Source organism: Molossus molossus, unplaced genomic scaffold, assembly GCF_014108415.1.
Source record: "Molossus molossus isolate mMolMol1 unplaced genomic scaffold, mMolMol1.p scaffold_m16_p_10, whole genome shotgun sequence".
NCBI lineage: Eukaryota > Metazoa > Chordata > Mammalia > Chiroptera > Molossidae > Molossus > Molossus molossus.
The window spans coordinates 51,194,732-51,220,878 of record NW_023425345.1 but is presented as its reverse complement, the minus strand read 5'-3'; the positions used below and the strand labels follow the sequence as shown (position 1 = coordinate 51,220,878).

General features: G+C 39.8%; 1 protein-coding gene across 4 annotated transcripts in view; it reads left to right on the top strand.

The window, feature by feature from the left end:
• The window catches only part of LIMA1 (LIM domain and actin binding 1), a 95,075-nt gene extending 70,785 nt beyond the window's left edge, over positions 1–24,290 (top strand). For 2 of the 4 annotated variants that reach the window (XM_036252921.1, XM_036252919.1), the window contains exons 5-11: positions 247–331; positions 1,539–1,687; positions 5,084–5,191; positions 9,099–9,156; positions 11,771–11,883; positions 19,901–20,034; positions 22,061–24,290. In XM_036252921.1, coding sequence (XP_036108814.1) covers positions 247–331; positions 1,539–1,687; positions 5,084–5,191; positions 9,099–9,156; positions 11,771–11,883; positions 19,901–20,034; positions 22,061–23,078 — 1,665 coding nt within the window. In that variant the 3' untranslated portion in view covers positions 23,079–24,290. The remainder of the gene's footprint in view (positions 1–246; positions 332–1,538; positions 1,688–5,083; positions 5,192–9,098; positions 9,157–11,770; positions 11,884–19,900; positions 20,035–22,060) is intronic. The other 2 variants (XM_036252922.1, XM_036252920.1) reach the window with 1 other exon arrangement.
• The last annotated feature ends 1,857 nt before the right edge of the window (positions 24,291–26,147 follow it).

The following is a 26,147-nucleotide window of genomic DNA, read 5'->3' as shown; positions in this document are numbered from 1 at the left end:
TCGACCCATGCACCAAGAGGTCGCCAGTTCGATTCCCGGTCAGGACACATGCCCAGGTTATGGGCCCAATCCCCAGTGGGGGATGAGGGAGGCATGCAGGAGGCGGCCAATTGATGTTCTCTCCCATCAGTGTTTCTATCTCTGTCACCCTCTCACTTCCTTTCTCTCTAAAATCAATAAAAGAAAAATAAATAAAGATTTCCCATCTCCTTTGCAAAACTTGTCTGGGTTTTGTTTTCCTAACAGATTCTTCGGGCCCAAAGCCGAAGTGCAGGTGGAAGGAGGATCTCTGAAAACAGCTATTCTCTGGATGATTTGGAAATAGGGCCAGGTAAGCAGAGAATTCCATGTGCATGGTGTTCTCTGGAAAGTACTCATTTGTAAAAAGCCAATGCTTTTGAAGGAAGAGTGGCACAAATTAAAAGGAAGTCTATCTGTTGGATACAAGCCATTCCCAAATCTCATTGCTTTCCACAAACAGCTTCTCTGTACATATATATTTTTTTATCCTCACCCGAAGACATTTTTTGCATTTATCTTCAGATAGAGCAGAAGGGAGAGAGGGGGGAAGAGAGGGAGAGAAACATCGATGTGAGAGAGACACAACGAGTAGTTGCCACCCACACGACCCTGTATGGCTGGGGACAAACTGCAACTGAGGTACATGCCATTAGTGGGAATGAACTCACGACTCTCTGGCCCACGGGCCGACGCTCTAACCTCTGAGCCAAACCAGCCTGGGCATGTATTTTTAATCCATCCTCATCACTGGTAGCCGGTGCTAAACATATTACCGTTGTGGGATTCCAAGGGAAGTACTACAGACAGCTTTGGCTGCGTGGTCATCTGAGGCTTGAGAGCTCTCATGGATGGACAGCATCCCCTATTGGGTAGCTCAGTTGGTTAGAGCGTCATCCCCATTTGCCAAGGTTCTGGGTTTGATCCCTGGTCAGGGCACATATAAGAATCAACCAATGATCACTTCTTGGCCTGTTTGCTAAGATCAAGTGAAGAATCAACCAATGAATGCATAAATAAGTGGAACAACAAATCGATGTTTCTCTCTCTCTTTCTCTTTCTCTCCCTAAAGTCAATTAAAAAAAGAAAAAGGTTGGTTATCTGTACTACTGGTGGTAACAAAACACCTTGAGGGTGGAATTATTATGTGATAAAGGGCATATAAGGCACTGCACAAAAGAAAAATATAAGTTAATAAACATAATAAAATCATCAGCCTCCTAGTAATCAAAGAAATGCAAATAAGGTGACACTGAGATCTAATTTTTTTCACATGTTAAATAAGCCAGAATTTTAAAACATACAATACTGAATTATGATAAGGGTTCTCCTTTTAATGTTGGGAAGGTAGTGAGTGAATGTTACCACATAAATGACAGTTATATTCCTGCTTTCCTTGTTTGTACTCTTAAGAGAAGAAATTGATTCATTAGATTACAATAGCCTCAAATTGAGAATCTTGAAACCACTGAAATCACATTTTACTTTCTAATAAAGCATGTTTTTTTGTATGTTTCCAGGTCAAGTATCAACTTCTGCATTCAACTCGGAGAAAAATGAGACTAGGCGAAATCTGGAGATCCCACGCCTATCAGAAACCTCCATAAAGGATCGAATGGCCAAGTACCAGGCAGCTGTGTCCAAACAAAGCAATTCCACCAACTATACAGTATGTGTTCTGCATCATTCATTCATACATCCATCAAATGGTCACCAAGTACAGGAACTAGAAATGTCGCCAGACCCTGATTTGTGAGCTCTAGCTCCTTCCCTTGTCACCCGACACCCCCATTTCCTTTTCCGAGAAATCCTACCTTAGCTTTATTCTTCATCCCTACCATGTTCTTATCCTGTCTGCTTTCCTAGGCCTCATTCCTACCCCACTCATTTTTTTGTGATGTTGCCACTCGGTAATGTCATTGAGAGTTTTCCTGCGTCTTCTACTTAATCTTGTTGTTAAAGATTAGTATTTTATTAGTTTTAACAAAAACATCTATTTTATTTTTGATTTTGAGGGAAGAAAGGGCAAATAGTGCAGAGAAACATTAGATATATTCAACATTAATATGGAGTGGGATTTTTTTGCAATTTTTTATTCTATATACATATGACATAAAATCACCATTTTATGGACATAGATAACAAAGCTGGGGATGGGGTGAAGGGATGGGGAGGAGGGTGTCAAGGGGGAAAAGGGAGAAATGTTTGTAACAAAAACAAATTAATTTAAGAAAACAAAAACAAGAATAAAAAAATAAATAAAATCACCATTTTATAGTATACAATTCAGTAATTTTTAGTATATTCACAAGGTTGTACAACCATCACTACTGTCTAATTTCAGAACATTTCCATCACCCCCCCCCCCCAAAAAAATACTCATGCCTGTTCAGTCACTCCCAATTCCCCTGGCAACCACTAATTTACTTTCTCTCTTTATGGACTTACCTATTCTAGACATTTCTTATAAATTAAATTGTACAACATATGGCCTACTTAATCTTTACTCCTTGTGATGTAATGATTTTTTAAAAAAATAGAATAGTAAATGAAAAAGAGGAGAGAAATGGCAAGATGACGTACTCAGTAAGAACAAAATATTTGGTCTTCTAAATAAAATTAAGGGTCTTCCCATTTTATACTTACTTAGGCTTAACTGGCAGGATGACACTATGGAACTGCTTAATTAAAGTTACCTTTTTAAATTTTTTTCTTTATTGATTTTAGAGAGAGAGGGAGAGAGAGATAGAAACATCAGTGAGAGAGAACATTGGTTGGCCACCTCCTGCATGCCTCCCACTGGGGATCGGGACCACAACCTGGGCATATGCCTTGACTGGGAATTGAACTGGCGACCTCTTGATGCATGGGTCGATGCTCAACCACTGAGCCACACCGGCTGGGCTGAAGTTCCCTTTCAAATGCCATTTCTTCATATGTCCACACACATATATACACATGTACACATAACTATATATATATATTTCAAATATTTGTTCCTTCTAAGATTTCAAATTATAAACCATTAATCTCTTGATGTCCTATTTTTTAACAAAGTTGGAAGACTAGTATTGAATTTTATTTGTTCCTAGGCCAATTGAAATTGGTGCCTATTAGAAATCATGTGTGTTTCAGGTGTAGAGCCTTCTTTTTTCCACACTACTAAGTATGCATTCTCTAGTAGTATTTATTGGTGACCTAAGTCTCTGGGCAATGCATAATTTCATCTTGATTTTTTACTGTAATTTTAAGAATAGATGTGTGTAAATAAATAGTGAGTGTGAAAAATGAGCAAACATAGACTTCTCTTAGAGGCAGGTCAGGAGATACAGCAAGTCAGTGATCTGCGCAGCTTTATTCCCTCTTGTTACAGGATTTTGCTGCTTCTCAGTGCCCTTCTGCTATAAACATTCCTACAGGTGACTCCCTAAGTGGAAAAACCTGTTTAGTGGGGGAAAAAAAAGAACAAAAAAAAAAAAAACTCCTAATAGAGTTTCTGCATTGCAGTTCTCCATTTCTGAAGATTTTAAGAATTGAAATGCTTTAGGAATTCTTTATTTTATTTTATTTATTCATTCATTCATTCATTCATTCATTCATTCATTCATTCATTTAGGTACATGCCCCTAGCGGGAACCAAACCCAGGACTCTCTGGTCTGCAGGCCAACACTCCAACTGCTGAGTCAAACTGGCGAGGGCAATTTTAGGAATTCTTATAAAAAGGACATTTTATCTCATCCCAAAATAATTTCTTAGGCCCCTTACAGAGGATGGTTGTAACAAGGCACATACTCTAATGGCAGTGATTTTGGAGTCTGGGCTTTGAGATGGGGTCAGGAACAGTGGTTGGGCTACTATTGTCTTCTGCAGTGCTGGCTGCCAGCTCCTCCCTGCAGATGCACTTCCAGATGTGTGCCTTAATCTGGAATTGCATAGCTGAGTAAACCAGTTACACTCACACTCTCTTAATTGGCCCTGTGGCCATAAATTATTTGTTTTCTTCCCATGCCTAAAGAATCACAGAGGCTTGGCCCACCCATATGGCTCAGTGAATTGAGCCTTGTCTCATGGACTGAGAGGTGTCAGTTCAATTCCTGGTCAGGGCACATGCCTGGGTTGTGGGCTCAATCCCCAGTAGGGGGCATGCAGGAGGCAGTCGATTGGTGTTTTTATCTCTCTCCCTTCCTCTCTCTCAAAAAAAACAACAACAATAAAAACATAAAATAAAGTTAAAAAGAATCACAGAGAACAGAAAAGTACTAAATTTCTAGCAGACAAATGGTAAGAAATGTCGATATTCATCTACCTCTATATTGATTTTGGGTCTAATAGATAAAGTTAATGTTAATATTTTGCCCAAATGTTCTTTGCAAGGAAAAAAAATTGATTATGCTTATTCCTATGACAGTATTAATGCCTGCTTTTTAAGTTGAGGCTCTATTATGAGAAGTGGAATAAGGTATGTCTTTAGTACAATGTATGAATTTTATGCAAAACCATGTTTTTTAAAGTCTCACTAAAAAAGATTGTTTTATGGTATCATTAAAAATAATATGTTTTCATATGTATACATCATCCCTGTCTCTCTTTCCAGGCCGGGCATATGTATATATGGTCAGTATATTTTCTTAATTATTGGCACTTGGCATCTCCTTTCCCTGCTCCAGAATGTTCTTTTCTGATAAAACTCACAAGCTTTGCATTCCCACAAGCTCTGCTGCTAGAAGAGTGAATCACAAGAACGTGTATGCTGGGGTGGTCTGTGTGTGTGTCTATGTTGATGTGTCTGTATTCTAATGAGCATCCGGTTTTAGACTAGTGTACAAATATTTAACTCTGAGGTATGTGTCCACAAAGCTGCTTGTGTCTTTTCACAAGTCAATACGTTTTGCTTGTGAGAATTAGGGGATTGTTTGACCTGAAGCCTCTTAAAAGAAATTTTTTTTTCACATTCCAAGTTTACTTAATAGATGTGCTATGAAGAAAATAGAATATTGAGAATTTATTTTATTTTATTATTTTGAGAATTAAAAAAAAATATCACAGACTATTTTTATTTTCTAGAATGAATTGAGAGCCAATGGAAGTGAAATCAAAATTCATAAGTTGGAGCAAAAGGAGAATTTGCCCCCAGGTCCTGAGGTCTGTATCTCCCATCAGGATGGAGAAAAGGTGGGTTGAAAAGTCTGATGTCCAGTTGCCAAGGAAGCATGTGTTCTAAATTAGATGCTTAAAATTAGAAACCTCTAACTCTGGGCTGCAGAGTGTCTGGGAATTTGGTAACAGCTGCCAGGACAGATTGCTGTTTTTGCAGGTCACATAATTTCTGTTGGGGAGCTCTGCAACTTATAGCTGACCAAATAATGAACCTTCACTGGAAAATTCTTTTGCTCAGCCAATGCTCAGAGGGTGTAGAGCTAAAGTGATTTTTTAAAATCTGTTTTGATTAGAAATATGAGCTTCAAAGTATTTGTATATTATTAATTTAACATTTTATGCAGGAAAATTTCATCCTTTCACTCAAAGTATTTTGAAAGCTAGGCACTATGCTAAGCACAGGAAATGCTAAGCTTAAACACTAAATATGAACATACCATTCCATGTGGTCTTTATCTGCAAGGAAGCTAACAGTAGAAGGGAGATAAGCAACAAGTTGGCCATCATAAAACAGTGTGACCAGTACAGTGAGAGGGCTATGCAGGGCTGTGGAAACTGAGACTAAAAACATTTGCCCTGACTTCCCCAAGAAGATGATGTCTGAGCCAGGTCCTGAAAAATGTGTGGAAATAGGCTGAGAGAATAAGGAGAAGTCCAAGTAAAGAAAGAGAAGGGTATTCCAGACATAATAGAGGTTTGGAAATCAGAGATCTAAACCAAGATGACGCCCTGGCTGGTTTGGCTCAATGGTTAGAGCATCAGCCTGCAGACCAGAGAGTCCTGGGTTTGGTTCCCGCTAAGAGCACGTACCTTGGTTGCAGTTTGTCCCCAGCCCCGGGTGGGGTCGTGTGGGTGGCAACCACTTGATGTGTCTCTCTCACATCGATGTTTCTCTCTCTCTTCCTTCCTCTCTCCCTTCTGCTCTATCTGAAGATAAATGCAAAAATGTCCTCTGGTGAGGATAAAAAAAAAAAGTAAACCAAGATGACTTGGCTGGAGCAGGAGGTACATACAGGCAATGGTGAGAGACAGGTGGAGGGAGAGGACCAGAGTGGATCTTGAAAAGCTTTGTATGCCACCCTTAAGAGTTTGGATGTGTCCCTGGCTGGTTTGGCTCAGCGGTTAGAGTGTCAGCCAGCAGACCAGAGAGTCCTGGGTTTGGTTCCCGCTAAGGGCATGCACCTCGGTTGCAGTTTGTCTCCACCCTGTTTGGGGTCATATAGGTGGTGACCACTCAACATGTCTCTCTCACATCAATGTTTTTCTCTCTCTTTTTTCCTACCTCTCTCCCTCCCGCTCTATCTGAACATAAATGAAAAAAAAAATGTTCTCGGGTGAGGATTAAAAAAAAAAAAAAAAAGAACTAAGTAAATATGTTTGGAATATTTTTCTTATATATTATAAAATATACATTTAAGGGGAAAATATTCCAAGCATTGAAATCCCCCATTGTACCCTAGGGCAATGCCAGTTTGAGAAATGATTCTCTGGAAAACAATGCTTGGATTGTCCCTGTATCTAATTCCTTGTGTTCTTCTTGATTGGATTTATGCTGATTTGAAACTGGAACTCTGAGCTGAACTGGAGGATGAGATCATTTTAATTACAGCCTAAAAGAGCATCAGTGCAACTGAATCACGAATTGGGGAGTGGGTGCAGAAGAAAGGTGTTAAAGATCAGGCATTATCTTCAAGCCACACTGCAGGTTCATAAAGGCTTGGCTGCCTTAAAATTTATAAACTTTTCCAGAGCCTCATCTATCCTTTTGGCAATTTGCCTAGTTTTTGTTAACTAATACCTAAGAACTATTTAAACTTCCATTTGTTACAAAAGGACATTAATGCTAGGGTAAACTTGCCTCAAATAGAATATTTTTTAAAGGTAGTGTTCTTCCCTTTCTTCTCTTATGAATGAATTTGTACCTTCCCCTAATATAATGTTTGAGCAGAATCTCACATGCTTTCTCCTGGCTATTCCTGCAGTGAAGTCGTGTGGTTGGACATGTGTAATGATGTCATGACTGGCATTAGCTTTACCCTTTAGGTTCAAGGTGACCAAATTAGAGGTGAGAGAAGAACATCCTGGGATGGATGCACCTACTAATTAGCAAGAATTGAAGAGCCTTTTATAGCCAACTTCCAAAAATTTTATTTTGCGCACAGCCAGTATAGTTTAGTAGATTGAGCATCGTCCCATGGACTGAGAGGTCCCAGTTCGATTCCCAATCAAGACACATGCCTGGGTTTTGGGCTCGATCCCTAGTTGGGGGTGTGCAGGAGGCAGCCAATTGATGTTTCTATCTCACATCAATGTTTTTATCTTTCTCTATAAAAATCAATAAAATATATATATTTTAAAATTTTTATTTTGTGTCATTAAATGAAATAATGCATGTAAGTTGATCATTTCAGTGATCATAGTAAAGACTCAGTAAATATTGGCTATTATTATATTGGTTTGTTTTATACCATGTCAGAATTCCTGTAATGAAAAGAGAGTGGTGGGGAAAATGACCATGCTGAAATTCAGGTGCAGTCAGGCAACTTAATCTCCAATGTTTTATCATAAATTGATTCAGTACATTATACAGCCTGATATAAACTCTCAGTATCACTCATAAAATCCTTGACGTCTGAGTAAAAGAATTATTACATGAAGAGAGCACATTTGGTCACTTATTAACCCCTCATTATTTTGAGTGTAGAGAAAGATCCCAGGAAGGTCTAGGGGCAAGCAGAAAGGAAAGATAAAGCTAGTAGAAAGTCCCTTTATTTAAATTTTATGGCTTCTGGGAAAAATATACACCTGTACATAAGACCTGCCATCTTATTAAACACTGTTGTTTTGAGACAGGGATTAAAAAGGGGAAACTAACCTTGAAGGTAATACCGGAGGTTAGTTTTATTTTTTTTTAAATCCTCACCCGAGGATATTTTTTTCCTATTTATCTTCAGATAGAGTTGGAGGGATGGAGAGAGAAAGAGAGAGAGAAAGAAACATTGATGTGAGAGAGACACATCGATTGGTTGCTTCCTGCACCACCTCAACCAGGGCTGGGGACAGAACCACAACCGAGGTATATGCCCTTGACTGGAATCGAACCCACTACTCTTTGGTCCTCCAGCTGATGCTCTAACTACTGAGCCAAACCTGCCAGGGCTGGAGATTGGTTTTAGATACATTTGTTTTATAGCTATCAGAAAGTCTTCTGTACTAGCAAGCTTGTTTCAGCAGAATATATTTGGTTGGGAAATAAGGAATTAGGAAACTTAAAGAATAAGAATGGTTTTGCCCAGCTGGTGTGGCTCAGTGGTTGAGCGTCAACCTATGCACCAAGAGATCACCAGTTCAATTCCCAGTCAGGGCACATGCCCAGGTTGTGGGCCAAATCCCCAGTGGGGAGCATGCAGGAGGCGGCCAATTGATGTTCTCTCTTATTGGTGTTTCTCTCTCTCTCTCTCTCTAAAAATCAGTAAAGAAAAAAAAATTTTTTTTAAAGAATAAGAATGGTTTCTATATGTAAAGACTTTATTTTGCCTTGGGTTATGATTATATGAGTTATGGTTTATGGTAAGGAGTTTTGCTCTCCCTGATAGAGGGTTTTGTTTGCCACCCCCTCCCCAATTTTTTAGAGAGAATTGAAAGATATGGTTTAGAAATTCTTTTATAATGAGAGATGATGCAGAATTTTGGCAGTGGAGTTCAGTCTGTTTCTGCCCTTACTCTGTAATTGAGCGGCAGTTAATATCCTCATAAAAGACATTTTGCTGCCTCTTGTTTAAATGCTCAGCTGTTCTGGGGCCCGTTATTTCCCCCAGGCAGCCAGTGACTGACTGGAGTCAGCAGGTTTTTATGGCATTAACAGCAGTTTGCTCATTTATTTTTAATGTGATTCTTAATCCCATCCCTCTTTTTTTTGTAGGTTTCTGCAACTGAGAATAGCCTGGCAGTCCGTTCCACTGCTGCTGAAGTTGACTCCTGTAAGTATTCGTTCTTAGATCTGGAGAGTGTCCCCACTGCTATCAGTGCTGAGAAAGTAACATTAAATTCAGCTGATCAGATCCTTCACTTGGTTTTAAGGACTGATACTTGAATACCCTTCACACATTCCATGGTCTGGGGCGAAGTTAAATTCAATTATATATGATTAACTTGGGGCAAACTGAATACTTTTGATGCTTCTCTCATTGAACTTATCCTATTTTTTGTACCAAATCTTTTCATGTTTAAAGCTGTAAAAACTAATTTTAATAAAAGTTTAGCCAAGGATTTTATTCATTTACACACAGGGATTAAGAATTGGTATTTGAGTAGCCTGTTGAAAATATCTTTCCCTATTTATCTAACTGTGTACCATAGTCCACCCTCTAGCCAGATTCTAGAGATGTTTCTGTTGGTGTTGAATTTCATCACCTTTCATCCTGTTTTGGAGTGATTTTGAGTCTTAATTCTCCCAAAGATAAAAAAAACCTTCAGTTTTTTTTTTCTTTATTATATCCACTTTGATTCTGATTTTCAGTGTTTTATATATATTTGGATTTCTGCCTTCTCCCTAGTTAATTCGTTTATTAGACACTGAAAACTCAGCAACTAAAGTAGAAGTACAAACTAAACAAGTCTCTAATAAACCCTACCTTAAAAATTCAGAGAGAAGTCCAGCCAGTGTGGCTCAGTGTTTGAGCATTGACCCATGCACCAAAAGGTCACCGGTTTGATTCCTGGTCAGGGCATATGCCTAGGTTATGGGCCAACTCCCCAGTGGGGGGCATGCAGGAGGCAGCCAACCGATGTTCTCTCTCATCGATGTTTCTATCTCTCTCTCCCTCTCTCTTCCTCTCTCTCTAGAACATCAATAAAGAAAAAAAAATCAGAGAGAAACTTTTGCTGCTAGAATCCAGGAATATTCCGTTTGCAGTCATTCTGCTTGGACTAGAATGTTTTCTGGCCCTGGTTCATGCAACTCAATTGGTTAGGCGTTGTCCCATGCACCCAAGGGTTGCTGGTTGGATTCCTGGTCAGAGCATGTGCCATCTCCGGAGGGGGACATACAGGAGGCAGCCAATCCATGTTTCACTCTCACATCAATGTTTCTCTCTTTCAATCTCTCTCTAAAAATCAATAAAAAGCCCTGGCCGGTTTGGCTCAGCGGTTAGAGCGTCGGCCTGAGGTCCTGAGAGACCCGGGTTCGGTTCCCGCTAAGGGCACGTACCTCGGTTGCAGTTTGTCCCCGGCCCAGGTCGGTCGTGCAGGTGGCAGCCACTCGATGTGTCCCTTTCACATCGATGTTTCTCTCTCTCTCTCTCTGTTCCTCTCTCTCCTTCCCACTCTACCTGAACAAAAAATGGAAAAATGTCCTCGGGTGAGGATAAAAAAAATAAATAAATAAATAAATAAATAAATAAATAATAAAAATCAATAAAAATATTTTTTAAAAAAGGAAAAAACTTTCTGAATTTTGACTAGGTTTGTAAAACATTTTTTTGAGAAATAAGCCTTAATCTTTTAGTACTTTGTTGACTTAACTTTAGATTACAGAGAATTTATGTTTCCTTAGTAGCTGTGTAAATGACTTTTCTGTGTCTCTTTTGAGTTTTCTACACAATGAATATATTGACAGGAAATTAACTCATGCAGGCGACACGTCAGTGATTATGAAAAAAAATTTCATGGAGCCTTTTTTCCATAATTTTTATCCATGGATATTTGCTATGGGACTGACCAAAAAGACAGTCAAATTTATTTCACATATAGCCAGTGTGGCTCAGTGGTTGAGCATCAACCCATGCACCAAGAGTCTTTGGTTCAATTCCCAGTCAGGGCACATGCCCAGGTTGTGGGCCCAATCCCCAGTGTGGGGCATGCAGGAGGTGGCCAATCAATGTTCTCTCACATCAGTGTTTCTATCGCTCTCTCTCTCTTCCTTCCTCTCTAAAATCAATAAAGGGAAAAAAACATTTTTTTTTAATTTCTTTCTTTCTCTCTCTCTTTCCCTCATATGTGTTGTGAAATTTCTGCTCTCAGGCACCCCAGAAGGAGTTACTGGAAGTGCTAACTACCAAAAAGTCATCAAAGTTTATAAACAGCCTTTTAAAATGACAAAAGTGCCCTGCTCTGTGTTGCTCAGTTGGGCATCATCCCGTGCACCAAAAGGCTGATGGCTGGATTCCCATCAGGGCATGTGCCCAGGTTGGGCAAAATCCCCGGTAGGGGGTGTGTAGGAGGCAGCCAATCCATGCCTTGTTCTCACATCCATGTTTCTCTCTCTCCCTTTCTCTCTCTTTGAAAAAAAAAAAAAAAAAATCTTTTAAAAAAGTAACAACAAGAGCTACAGGGCAGAAATTTCCTTCTATAGGGTGGTTTGGATTTTCACAGTTTGTGGCAAAGGGTGAAAAGCCTCCTGGCTGAGAACCTGATTTGTGAGAGAACCTAAGAACATAGCTTTTAGCATTAGACTATTTTGTAGTAAAAAAGCAGTGTTTTTTCTGGTGTTAAAGGACATGTTATTAGTAAAGGTTTCTAAACTTTGCTTTGGGAAGGAACCTTTTCTGAGACTTCCCATGAGGTACTAAAAATGTCTTCCTTTTGTAACTCAAGCAGGTAACTCCCAGGTTAAGAGTGAGGTCCAGCAACCTGTTCATCCCAAGCCACTAAGTCCAGATGCCAGAGCCTCCAGCTTTTCTGAAAGTTCTCCTCCCAAAGCAGTGAAGGTATGATGGCAATTTCTCTCTAAGCCTTTAGATATTGGTTTGCTAGTGAAGTTCATTACACCTCTATCATTATGTTCATTATAACCTGTTTTTGCTTTCCTGGGGATAAAAATACCAAATAAGGACACACTTAAGGCCAGTCACTTTTCCTGGAAATCTTGCTACTTCTGCTCAGATGTTTGGGTCAGGAAGTGGGGGGAAGCTCTCTAATAGCACTCAGTTTGAAATCTAGAAAACTTATGAAAGTTTTAAGAAAACCTGAGGTTAAAGAAAATAACCTGATTTTTTTAAAAGTCCAAGTCCATAAATCTGTGAGTGGGGAAATATGAGAATTCCGTTAGACTAAAATGAGCCCATTGGACAGGAATGTGCAGTGTCAACTTCAAGACAGTGGCTCCCTGGTCTGAGGAACTTGACCATTACATGATTAGTGGTCAGCATATTTACAGAAAGAATGTGTACATTCCAGTGGGGGTTGGCCAGCCCATTTGATGTAAAAATGGACATTCAAGTAACACTTATGCTTTAATATAATATTAGATGTTAAGGAATGTACAAAATTTTTGTACCCTAAGAAAATGTTACTTGGCTATTCAACCTATGATTTCTTTTTATTCACCAATTTTTAAAACTATCTTTTCCCTTTCTGTGAACAAATATATATTCCCATAAAAATAAACAAAGATAAAAAATCAACACCTGTTGTAGGCTGATTATTATTAAAACTGACTTGTTTTCATTGAATGCTTTGCTAATGTTGTGCTAATTTACTCATTAGAATTAATAACCAAACATACCCACATTTCTTTTTTTCTTTTTTTTAATTTTTTGGTACGTGCCCCTAGCGGGAACCGAACCTGGGACTCTGTGGTCTATAGGCCAATGCTCCAACCGCTGAGCCAAACCGACCAAGGCCCCACATTTCTTTAGTGTCTTTCTCCTCTGGTGCTCTCTTAAGTTTTGTTCCAAAACTTAACATTTGAGAGAAACTCAGCAGGCAGGATTAGATTTCAGGTTGTTTCTACTGCCTCATCCTCACGCACACATCTGTCATGCTTGTTTCAACTTGGGCATGCTTGGTCCCTTGATGAAAGTTCTAGTGCACAAAAAGGATGAAGAGAAGGGGACACAGGTGAGGAAAGGGGAGGATCCGGGATTTAAAAGGTAGATTAAAAGGGAGGGGAGGGGTAAAAAGGTAAACATGAACATTTCAAAGGAAGCAGAGATTTCATAAGAAGAGTAAGGTTTATTGAAAAGAAGCAAAAGGTAAAGAAAGTAGCAAGAGAAAGTGAGTACAGGGAGAAAAAACTGAATTATAGTGATTGAATCTGCACATGTATTCAACATGACCTCCTTCTGTGCTGGCCTTAAAGATCTGCTCATCAGCACTTTTCTTTTTCCAGCATTTGGAGTCCAACAAAGTAGGACATGCCACAGGGTTAATTTCCTCTTCAATAGCAGCCCTGCCCAGATGTGAGTCCTTGGGTTATAGTTCTGGATCAAGAACAGCTAGCAAATCTGACTTGGCCATGGATTCTGTGTGACTGAGAGACTAGGGAAATTCCATGGCTAATCTAAGAACTGAAATCTGTTCTAGTATTTTTGAATTCTCGGTCCAGTCTTAAATGCCTCCGTCAACTGCTAGACCAGACCTCCTAGTCCTTGGTTGGATCTTTAAGATCCTTCCTGATTCAAACTCCAGGCTCTGAGGTGATGAGCAACAAACATCTCACTTAGGTCTTCCTGACATACCATGAAGAGGAGATGTAGGTAAGGCTCCCTGTGCACCTTCCCCAGCTCATGCCTGCTTCATTGGCCCTGGTCACTCAGCAGTAGACTACAGACAGGCCTGCTTTCATCAGCCATGCACCTCGGGTTTTGCACATTGTCTAAAGACTGGAGTGAACTGGCCCACTGCTTATTTTTGCCTATGGTTCAAAGCTCAAATGGTTATGGTGTACAGAGCCTGGGGGGGATCCAATCTCAACTCCACTTTTGTTTAAGAGCAGTTTATTTTTTCTTCCTCAAATGTCCCTTTCCATTCTGCAGGCAAGTATATAGATACTTAGTATTTATAGGAAGACCTGCTGGTATAACTGATCTCGTGGTTATAGACCATGCAACAGAAGTTGTTTCTCCATTTTGGGAAATTACATACAGTTAAGAATAAACTTGTTCACTCAGAATAGATTTTTGGGTCCCATGAAACCTGGAAAAATTCTTTCTTAGTGCCTCGTCATTTATTGAAAATAGGACATCTAGCCCTGGCCAGTTTGGCTCAGCGGTTAGATCGTTGACCTGAGGTCCAGAGAGACCCGGGTTCAGTTCCCATAAGGGCATGTACCTCGGTTGCAGTTTGTCCCTGGCCCTGGTTGGGTCGTGTGGGTGGCAGCCACTTGATGTGTACCTTTCGTGTCAATGTTTCTCTCTCTCTCTTCTACTCTCTCCCTCCCACTCTATCTGAACTAAAATAAAGAAAGCAAGAAAAAAAGAAAAAGAAAATAGGACATCTAGCCCTGGCCAGTTTGGCTCAGCAGTTAAAGCCCACAGACCAAAGGGTTTCGAGTTTGATTCCCGTTCAAGGGCACATACCAGGGTTGCAGGTTTGATTCCCAACTCCGTCGGGGTCATGCAGAGGCAACCAATCAATGTGTCTCCCTCACATCAATGTTTCTCTCTCTCTCTCTCTCTCTCCCACTTTATCTAAAAATCAATGGTAAAATAATCCTCAGGTGAGGATTAATAAAAAACAAAACAAAACAGGCCATCTAAGGATGAGACTCAATTCATTTCAAAATTTAGCTTAATTAAAAAAAAAAATACTAGTCCTTAAAAGTAAGCATTTTATATATTTTGAACACTGGCCAAATAGCTTAGTTGATGAGACTTGGTGATAATAAAGTTGAAGTTGCAGGTTCCTTCTTAAAAATGTGTTATTCTGGGTACAGAGCTCAGTGGACACTGTGAGAAGGATCAGAACCTTTTGACTTAAGAGACCTAGACGTCTCTTAAGCTTTATGTTCTCCCGTTGAAAGAAAGTATCCCCTAAATGTTCCCAGAGGGGAGGATAAGGGAGGAAATACAAGGAGATGAAGCTGACCTGGAACACCCACTTGCCCCCACTGTGTCTGGGACAGCCTAGTCCCAGACTTCCTTGGCTGGACCTGCTCATGAATGTGGCGAGAAAACATGGCAGACAGCATGAGAGGACATGCACTGTGGCACCCCTTCCATGCCCTGCCAGCTGCCCCTTCCTTTACAGACAGGGGAAGAGGTTTTATGCTCTTTTGCAGAGTGATCAGAATTATGCTAGAAGGGCATCCAGAATCTTTTCTCATTATCTACATCATTACTGCTTTCTAGAGCACTAACCTTTCCTCTGCGTGAAAGCAGTCTATCGAAGATGTGAATATCCCCAAAACACTTTCAAACAGTTTCACAGAAAGCTATGGGAAGGGTTAAGGCTGCATAGAACTGGCCCAATCATTTACTGTGTGGTGAATAATTTTAATTTACTTACCTAGGTATTTTGCACAAATTGGAAGGAGAGAATGACAGGCATTTTGTGGTGGTCTGAGGAATGGAGGTCTGACGTCAATACAGAATTTTCTTCTGATTTTACTATGTCTAAAGGCTAGTTAACTTCACTGCCTGTTGCCAGCTGCTGCCTCCCCCCATAATATACACATATATACCCCACTGGAGCCTTCGTTAAACTAAAAAATATACTTAAGATAGAGTGAAAGAATATAGATGAAGTCATACACTTGTTGGAAAAAATAGCTTTAAGTAGATGCTGATTAGCATAGGCCTGTAAGATCCCTCAGATAGGAAAGACATGACAGTGTTTATGAACATCAATTATTTATATATTACCTCATTCATTCCTAAATATCCCAAAGTTATTATCTACATATTTTAAATTGAAACAAAGACTGTAGTTTATTCAAAGTGCTGTAGTGAGATTATTTTCATTTGGGTTAGCATCTGCTCTCTTTCCCCAAAGAGTTCCCTTTAGTTATGGAAATTTAACATTCCAGGAAAAATTAGAAAATGCTCTGTTGGTTTGTGAGTTGGTAGTTCTGAGTTTTAATTTATTGATCATAAGAACTTTGATAAGGCATCTGACATGCTGGTATGTTCATTTCTACATGTGAAAATGGGCAAGGGAGAGGAGATCAAAAACATCTTACATATTAAAAATATTTATAGTAAAGATAAAAAATGTCTAACATTCTAATATTGGCCGTGTTTTAAATGTGACTGTGCCAAGTCTGAGCATGCCATGAAGGCATGGGCAGGATGTACGCCAGGCCTACCATAATGGTAGAGATTTTTGGGCATTGACTATGCTTCCTGTTGTCTGAATAGACATGGGGGCAATTATAGAAAAGTGGCTGAGAGCCCAGGACAGAGGAAATAAAGGGAAGGCACAGCCGCAGCCACTCTGACTTGGCATTATACCATGTTGGCATCCTTTTGTCTTTATGAAACTATAAAGGCCCTTGGGCAGCTGCCTCATAAACTTTAAATAATATTAAAAAGAGTTTATGTAAAAATGAATAAGGATAATAGGAATCTGGTAGGTCTGGCTAGTTAGAAACTTGGAGTTAGTCAGATATTTGAGCAGCAGTCTATAGGCATACCTAGAGATACCGTGGGTTCAGTTCCAGACCACCACAATAAAATGAGTTGTAATTTTTTGCTAATGGAGGGTCTTGCCTTTAATTAAAAAACAAAAAACAAAAATACACATCATCTGTGAAGTGCAATAAAACAAGGTATGGCCTATATGATTTTGATATTAAGGAAGAAGAATGATGTTTCACTTGTGTGGGTGAAGGCTCCATTCAAGAGAGAGTCAAGGTGGGTCAGGTGTGGGAGGTAGTAAGACACTAAAGAATTGTTAATGAAACACTCCTAGTGTAGGTGAAGGCTCATAAAAGCCTTGTCTCCTGAGCTGGTACATGTTCCAGCCTCAAGTAGATAGATATGAGTGGGGCTGATTTCACCACGATTAGCAGTTAGTTGAAAAAGAAAGAAAACATGGTCTTATTCGTGGATCTGAGTCTGTAACTGAGTTACAGCTCAGCTGCAGTAATGCGCTGCAGGGCGCTCCAGATGCCGTGTATTCATTGAAGGTTCCTGTTTGTCTCTTCCAGCTTCTGCTTCCTGCTCCTGGTACCTAATTTCTGCTCCTGCCTTCCACTTTCCTCCTAATGTGAGCTCAACTTTCAGCTTTCTCTCAGGTTCTCCCTTCTATTCACTGGGCTGTACCCCTCTCCTACAGTGTGTTCTGTGTGTGTGTACAGTGGAGGGGTGCTCTTTAACCCTTCGTTCCCCCTTAGTGGAATAATACCCATTTCCTCCTATACCATGTGAAATTTGTCTCCTGCTCTGTTTTTACTGACCAGAATGAATACTTATTTTCCTAAGTCAAGTGTTCAAAAAAATACAGAATCCACCCTGCAGCTGAAAAATATTTTCAATCTGATAAATTCATTTGTCCTATTACTTTTACATTATGTGAATTGTGATTTGTATGGGCTCTGTCCAGTGGCTTCATTTGTATTATACCCAATTATTCTGCATTTTAATGTGCCTCCTGCTTGCTAGATAAGGTCCTAGTCCTTTCAGAGAAACCTAATTAAACTATTCGAGGACATCTCCACTTAAGTCCTATCTTGTTAGAAGTGTTCATAAGAAAAAAAGAATTCAGAGCTCCAAATAATGCCTTAATTATTCCCAACAGCATTCAGTATAGTAACATTTGATTACAGTTAAATACCTCCCTTATGCTTGATAAACTAGATTGTAGCCTCTGGTCTTTGATTCTTTCATTTTTCTTTTAGGACTATACCCTTAGAGATGGATTGAGGTTGTTATTGAGGAGCCATTTCCAATCAGTTCTGCTTCTTCATTCTTAATCCTTTGGTGCTATTTGGGAGTTTCCCACTAATTTTATTAAACTCCTTTTAAAAAAAAATGTTTTTAGTTTTATAGCGGGGGGAGAGAGAGAGAGAGAGAGAGAGAGAGAGAGAGAGAAACATCTCTCGGCTGCCTTCTGCATGCCCCCGACTGGGGATCAAGCCCAAAACCTGGGCATATGTCCTGACTGGGAATCGAATCAGGACCTCTCAGTTTGTGGAATGATGCTCAATTTACTGAGCCACACCAGACAGGCTGTTATACTCCTTTTTACAGATCTTTCCCTTTACCTCCATTTTATGCCCATTTTCTATTCTTTTTTTTTTTTTTTAATCCTCACCCAAGGACATTTTTCCATTTTTTGTTCAGGTAGAGTGGGAGGGAGAGAGAGGAAGAGAGAGAGAGGGAAACATCAATGTGAAAGGGACACATTGAGTGGCTGCCACCCACACGACCAACCAGGGCCGGGGACAAACTGCAACCAAGGTACGTGCCCTTAGCGGGAACCGAACCCCAGTCTCTCTGGACCGCAGGCCGATGCTCTAACCGCTGAGCCAAACCGGCCAGGGCCCATTTTCTATTCTTATTTCCTGTGCAAATCTGCTTGAAAAACCATTTCTGTTTTTTGCTTTACAAGTGAACCAGCAGTGTGAATTTGTTTATGGGTCTATATGCAGGGTTTTTAAAAAAATCAAAACTCTGTCTTGCCCATACCTGGTTTATTTTAGGATTACCTTAACCATTCAGGTCCTGGGCCTTGTAGCTGATTTGCATTATTTAGAAACATTGGTCTTGGCAGCAAAGGGGCCACCAACGTATCTGTGAGAGCTTCTTGGCCACCTTAATGTAAGCTGCTTCTGCATTTACTGGTTGAGGTGTTTCTGTTGAAACAAGTCGAGGGTTACACACACCTAATGACTTGGTACCTTCATCCCTAGTAGCCATGTAACCATTTCTTATTATATAAAAACTCACTATTTTGGACCCTGGCTGGTTTTGCTCAGTGGTTAGAGCGTCAGCCTGCGGTCCAGAGAGACCCTGGTTCGGTTCTCGCTAAGGGCAGGTACCTTGGTTGCTGTTTGTCCCTGGCCCCAGTTGGGGTTATGTGGGTGGCAGCCAGTCGATGTGTCTCTGTAACATTGATGTTTTTTTCTCTTCCTCCCTCTCTCCCTCTCGCTCTATCTGAAGATGAATGCAAAAAGTGTCCTCGGTGAGGATAAAAAAAACTTACTGTTTTGGAATTCTGGCTTTCATCAGTGTTAGAATACCAACTATTTTATATTCTTTAGGACTGAGTTTACCAGCTAGAACAGCTGTGCTCACTGCACCCTATTCCACACTTTACAAACTGTTCATGATTCCCAGTCAGTTATGACTTCCCATCCCATTATGTTGTTTTTATTCTCTATTGGTGTGTTTAAAAGACGATAGAACCTATAGCTTTATTGGGCTATGCTTTCTTCTGGAATCCTAATAAAATAGTTTGTGTCTCTTTTAAATTGTTCCATTTATGTGTCAGTTTTGACTTATTTTTAAAAGATTATGCCTGGTGAATTGAGCAGGTCAAGATTATAAGCAGAAGGAACTGAAAGATGCTTTATCAAAGTGTCTTTTTTTAATTACTAAAGCCAAATGCTCTTCCTCTCCTTGAAAATTTCCCCTTCAGAATTTGTTCTTATAAAAGTCTGTCCTGTTTTTCCTTGACACTTGAATGAAACAATCAAACGTCTTTCTTCTTGTGTGTGATTTTCTCCTAATTTCCTGTCTGCGGAAACATTTTGTATGTACCATTTTGTGTGTGTTGTGGCCTGTCTAAGCCTTTCTCCACAGTCTAGCCCTAGTCCCACCCATCCTCAGTGGCTGCTAACACTTAGGGCAGCCAAACAGTCTGGGAAAGGAATTCAGAACAGCCCCTTGTCTTCAAAGAGTCAGCTGATAGAATCACAGCGGACTTAGTGTTCCTGTGAGAAATGACAGATCAGGTTAGGGAGCCCTTAGACAACAGAAGTAAATTTCAGGGCCCATCTCAGCAGAGGACTAATTCATCTCTGCCTATGCTAAGTGAAAGTCGCCCTTTTCCTTTTCCTAGAAGTTTCAGGCACCTGCAAGAGAGACCTGTGTGGAATGTCAGAAGACAGTCTACCCAATGGAGCGTCTCTTGGCCAACCAGCAGGTGTTTCACATCAGCTGCTTCCGTTGCTCCTATTGTAACAACAAACTTAGGTAAGCCAGCACTGGTACTAACAGCTATTGTACTGATAGAGTACTATTAGTTGAAAGCCCCTGGAAAAGGAAAAAGTATCGTTTAGTGACAAGTATTTCATATCAAATGGTAACAGTGTTTGGAACTTCCTGGTATATTGATACATTAATTTATATGTTAGGACTGAAGCTTACATCATAAGGTTGTAGGTAAAACCCTCTGTGGCCTAATTCAGTAGAACGTTTTCTTTTGGTGTCATAGAATCATAAAGAAATCCAAGGAGGATAATCGTCTAAGCCCTTACTTCAGAGTGTCCTGAGCACTGTATAAATGGTAACAGTGGCAATAATTCTGGACCCTGAAGAGCATGTATTTTTCTGTATGTTGCTTTATTTTCTTTCTCAGAAAATAATCATTATATATACCATTTCCTCCAAGTAACTCAAAGTATGGATGTAAATGTAGCAAATTGGGAGAATATTCTGTATTAACTCATTGTAGTTATAGAGTCTAGAGAAGAGAGAAACCAGATGTCACTTCCTCCAGCTTTCCTTCCAGAGCAAGCATCCCTTCTAAAATGCTCTTGAAAGATATCCTGGCATTTGCATGTCACTTCTGTGGGCTTGATGCCTCACGGCAGCTAGTGCCAGTGTTAGATAGCTCTAGCTCGGCAACATTCCTTCTGTTGAACCAAAGCATGCCTCTCTAACTTCCTCTCTTTGGTTCTTTTCTGCCCATTGTATTTTTTTTTTCCTCCAAAGCACATTTTAGTGAATGTTTGCATTTTTATATTTCTTCAGTGGAAATGCTGCTGTTTTTATAATCCCCTTTAAAATTTCTTACCCTGTGAGAGATACCAAATCTCCTAAAGGCCTGTCCAGCACTGACATTAGGGTAGTCTTACTTCCCTGCTACTGCTCACTGTTCTCCTGTGTACTAACTGTAGCTTACTTATATTCAACCACCAGTATCTGTTGAGAGCCAGCTGGTTGCACCCATTCCTGTAGAGATATGTTTTTAAATTATAACACAAATGGGAAACTAAGAGGAAGAAGATTAAACTTTTGACAAAGGAATATCATTATAAGTAGTCATAGGTTGTAACTACTTAGGAAATATATAAGTAATCAGAGATAGGTGGGATTATCTAGGCAAGACTTCCTAGATGAATTTTTTAAAACAGTTTTGACAAAGGGTAATGAAATTATTAGAAAATGGGAGTATATACCAGGTAGAAGGATATCTTGTGATGGGTCAGGTCTGGAAATGACCTTTTTTTTTTTTTGGTACATGTCCCTAGCAGGAACCGAACCCGGGACTCTCTGGTCCGCAGGCCGACACTCCAACCGCTGAGCCAAACCAGCCAGGGCAAGCATGCTTTTTATAAGGATAATAAAACAATTGTGCTTTAAAAAGGTAGAGAATCTTAGGTGATTGGTGTGCTTTTTTAAAAATATGATTTTTTCAAAAATATGTTTTTATTGATTTTTTTAGAGAGAAAGGAAGGGAAAGAGAAACAGAAACATTGATGTGAGAAAGAAACATCGATTGACTGCCTCCTGCATGCCCTCTACTGAGGATCAAGCCCAAAACTCAGGCATATGCCCTGACTGAGAATCGAACTGAGAATCAGTCCATGGGACAACGCTCAATCCACTGAGCTACACTGGCCGGGTGATTGATATGCTTTTAAAGATATTTTTCTCACCTGGCCAGTGTGGCTCAGTGGTTGAGCATCGACCCATGCACCAAGAGGTCACCGGTTCAGAGCACGTGCCAAGGTTGTGGGCCAAATCCCCAGTGGGGGGCATGCAGGAGGTAGCCAATCAATGTTCTCTCTCATTAATGTTTCTCTCTCTCTCTCTCCCTTTCCCTTCCTCTCTCTCTAGAAATCAATAAAGAAAAAAATTTTTTTGAAATAAATAAATAAAGATATTTTTCTCCCTTGTCATCTTCTGAAAATACTGGAATGACAAGATTTCAGCCTGCTGGTGTAAATAAGAATATACAGATTTGTTAACTTTATGCTTTTTCTTTTAACAACAGTCTAGGAACATATGCATCATTACATGGGAGAATCTATTGCAAGCCTCACTTCAATCAACTCTTTAAATCTAAAGGCAACTATGATGAAGGTTTTGGGCACAGACCACACAAGGATCTATGGGTAAGCAAAAATGAAAATGAAGAGACACTGGAGAGACCAGCCCAGCTTCCAAATGCAGGGGAGACCCCTCAGAGCCCAGGGGTAGAAGATGCCCCCATTGCTAAGGTGGGTGTGCTGACTGCAAGTATGGAAGCCAAGGCCTCCTCTCAGCCAGAGAAAGAAGATAGGCCAGCTGAAACCAAGAAGTTAAGGATCGCCTGGCCACCCCCCACTGAACTTGGCAGTTCGGGAAGTACATTGGAGGAAGGGATCAAAGTATCCAAACCCAAATGGCCTCCTGAGGATGAAATCAGCAAGCCTGAAGCTCTGGAGGATGTAGATCTGGATCTGAAGAAGCTAAGACGATCTTCTTCACTGAAGGAAAGAAGCCGCCCATTCACTGTAGCAGCTTCATTTCGAACCACTTCCGTCAAGAGCCCAAAAAACTTGTCCCCGCCTTTCAGGAAGGGCTGGAGCATGTCAGAGCAGAGTGAGGAGCTTGCAGGAGGAATAGCAGCAGGAAAGAAACAAGTGGAAAATGCCAACACCTCTGAGAAGAATGGGAGTGTGGGAAAAACAACCTGGCAAAACAAGGAATCTAAAGGAGGGGACGCAGGGAGGAGAAGGAGTGGGGAAGTTTATGGTTTTGAGATGGGTAGTGAGAATCTTGTAGAAAATGGTGCAAACTTAAATGAAGATGAAAGAAACCTTTTCAAACAGCAGTCTCCACTAGAACCCAAGTCTCCAAATTGGTCCAGCTTTGCAGACAACACCTCCACTAAAGAATTCACTACTCAGAATCAGAAGTCCCAGGATGTGGGATTCTGGGAGGGAGACGTAGTCAAAGAGCTGTCTGTAGAGGAGCAGATAAAGAGAAATCGGTACTATGATGAGGATGAGGATGAGGATGAGGAATGATAAATTGCAATGGTGCTGGGCCTTACATTTGTGATAGTGCTAGTGAGCCACTGCCCTTTATCAGAGTGATGTATGTAAACAGTTATCTTAGCATAAACTGGAATTTATGCGGAAGTAATTTTGGGAAACAGTTCTTGCTTTGAAAAAAAATCTCATACTGCAGGTTATCTCTAAATGCTAGAGATAACATTACCTAAATCCTCTATTTTAGCCATGATGACACACATATGTGCTTTAAGGTCTTATAAAGGAGGAGGGGAATATTCCAACTGATATAGTCCAGATTCCACTGTATTCCTCAAGGGCCATATAAAATAGATAGATGATTAGTATAGTACATTGTTACACTAAAAATTCAATCATACAGAAGGATTTAGAGACTTAAACATTATGACTGAATGCACTTTAGTATAAAGGGCACAGTTTGTATATTTTTAAATGAATACCAATTAATTATTTAGTAGTCAACTATTGAGAGATCAACTATTTAGTCTTTTTAAATTTTTTAGGTTAATTTTCTTACTCAGATATATATGGGGAATTTATTGCTTTGCATCCTACTCTCTAAACCACATCCTAAACTGGATTCTTGAGATATAACACAGCAATCTTTCTGAAGCACCTGTTGAGTACCTTTGGTGCTTGGAGAGATCCACAGTCTCCCAAATAAACTATAGTATTTGCCAACAAGTTTGACTATACCCCAAGTGGTTGCTTTCTTCTCTGGTGGTTATCTGTGCTTTTCATAATTTGCTGAAAAATTCAGTATTTTAATAAGATCTTTTATTTTGCTGTTTGCCATGTTGCATCTTAGAGCAAAATGAGTTTAAGAAGGAATAACAGAAGAAAAAAATAACGCCTTAAACCACTTGAGCTCAGACCCCCAAATCCTATGATATCCCCTTTCTGAGACACTAGTTTTTTCATTGCTGTCAGCTCTGAAATGTATTGATTTTTATGGCAGACAGTATTCCCAGGGTACAATTAAACCAATTGTAGACCTTTTGGTGGGGGGGGTAAGGGGTGGGGTTCTAGTATTAAGGCTTTGGAACATTAAAACTTGAGTATGTTTGTTGTACATAATTGATACTCCAAATTATATGTGGGGAAGAGAGGTGTTTTAAGCTATAGATAGGCTTTTCTTTGTAGTGCATTTTTAGAGATTTAGTTCTAATAATTTTTAGAGATGTAAAATATTCTGCTTTCTTACAGTCTTGCTTAGTCTGAAACATTTTTATTCAATAAAGCTTTAAATTTACATGTGAACTTTTTAGTGTTCTTTTTCCATTATTATTATTTTTTTACATTGTTACAGTCTCTCAGGACCTACTTTTTTACCTTAGCAATATGAAAAGAAAAAGATCTGATGTGATTTAAGTGAAATGCTATGAATGTATCTTACCACTAGGTGGTGGTGTTGGGATGATTTTGGGGTTTTCCTGCTCCCTGATGGAAGGCAAATTTTTCTTGAAAATTGAAAGCAACTTGGCAAGAGAATTAATGTGTGCATTCAAAATGAGCCGTTTGTTTTACCAATGCAGGATTCAGTGGAGGTTTTTTATTGTTAATTGTACTCAACATTTAATCATTTACCTTACTATTATGCCTAATATGCATAATGGAATTTCCAAATGCCTCTGCTGAAAATGGACTTGTTTTCCATTCTGAGCAGAGGCATAGTTGGTTGATTTCCTTGCTTGTACAGGCAACTGACCCAATTGTTAAGGCATGTTTTTGTTTTTAATGGGAGTGTGGGTTTTCTTGGAGATAGGCATGCTTTTGAGTCATCTGTTTTCCAGGGGTACTGTGTATTTCAGGGTTTTGTCTGGTCTTCTAATAGATGGCAGGGTACTACTTTCTGCTCTTGCTCCACCACAAGCTAAAGTCAGTTAGAAAGCCTGTTCACTGAACAATTATCCAGAAGCTCCTGCTGACCTTCATAAAATATCCTATCCTGGCTTCGGTTTAGCTACCTTTACTGTGTGACTCACTGCTACTCTAAGCCATCTATGTGGTACAATATCTACTGACTTTATACAAAAAAGTCTGAGTGCCTATAGCTGGCATTTATGGGTTTAAGTTGAGTATGTCACTGTATATCAGGTACGTGGGGACTGAGATTACACTTAGAACTGTTTACTATGTCTTTCAAGGGCTAAGGTAGACATATTATAGGTATAGAGAGTAGAAACAAGGACTAGCTCCATAATCAATATAATAAAAAGATGTCATTTTAAGAGAATGACCAGATGACAATATTCTTGGGGGGGGGGGGCATCCAAACAAAGTGTTTGTTGTTTATTCTCTCAGCTCTCTTGCATGAAGTTTCTCGTTGGTAAGGTGGGAAAAGAATCCAGTTTGGGAGTTGAGATACTTAAGGAGACTCTTCAAGACTGCTACAGAGCCAGCTTAGTTCCACCATCTTGCTGGTGGTATCGCTTCTGGCCAAAGTGAAGCTGCACCAAATTTGCTTTCATTACATATTTCATGAGCAATATATCTTGTAATAGCCAAGAGGTTGAGAAATGGTACAAATGTCTTTTTCTGGAGATAGATCTTGAGACCAAGATCATTGTGTGCTGGTTCCTGTAAGCCAAGTTAGCATGTTCTCTGTTCCTTGGAGCTCTTATTTGAATTCCTATGGGATCAGGGAGGATTTACTTTTTAAAAAATGTATCTTGAATATAGGTTGGTTACCATTAAGATTTTGTTGGGTTTGGAGAAAAATGGTTTCAGGCAATGGTTCTCAGACCAGCAGCAAAGGCACCACCTATGAGTTTGCTACAAATGAGACATGCAGATTCATGGACCCTACCCTGAACTCTTTGGACAGGGCCCAGGAAACTTGTAACAAACTCTTCATGTGGGAGATGAAACAAGCTAATGCCTGAGCTGGAGCACACTGAAGTTTGAGAACCACTGAGTTAAAGCAAACCTAGTCTACATAGAATGCCTGGCTTGTTTTGTTTTGTTTTTCTTCTTCCCTTCTCTTTGAAACCCTTTAACTTCTGGGTAAGCATGCTATACTAGTTATAGCTACTTTATCTGTGCTTAGATAAGAGGTAGAGA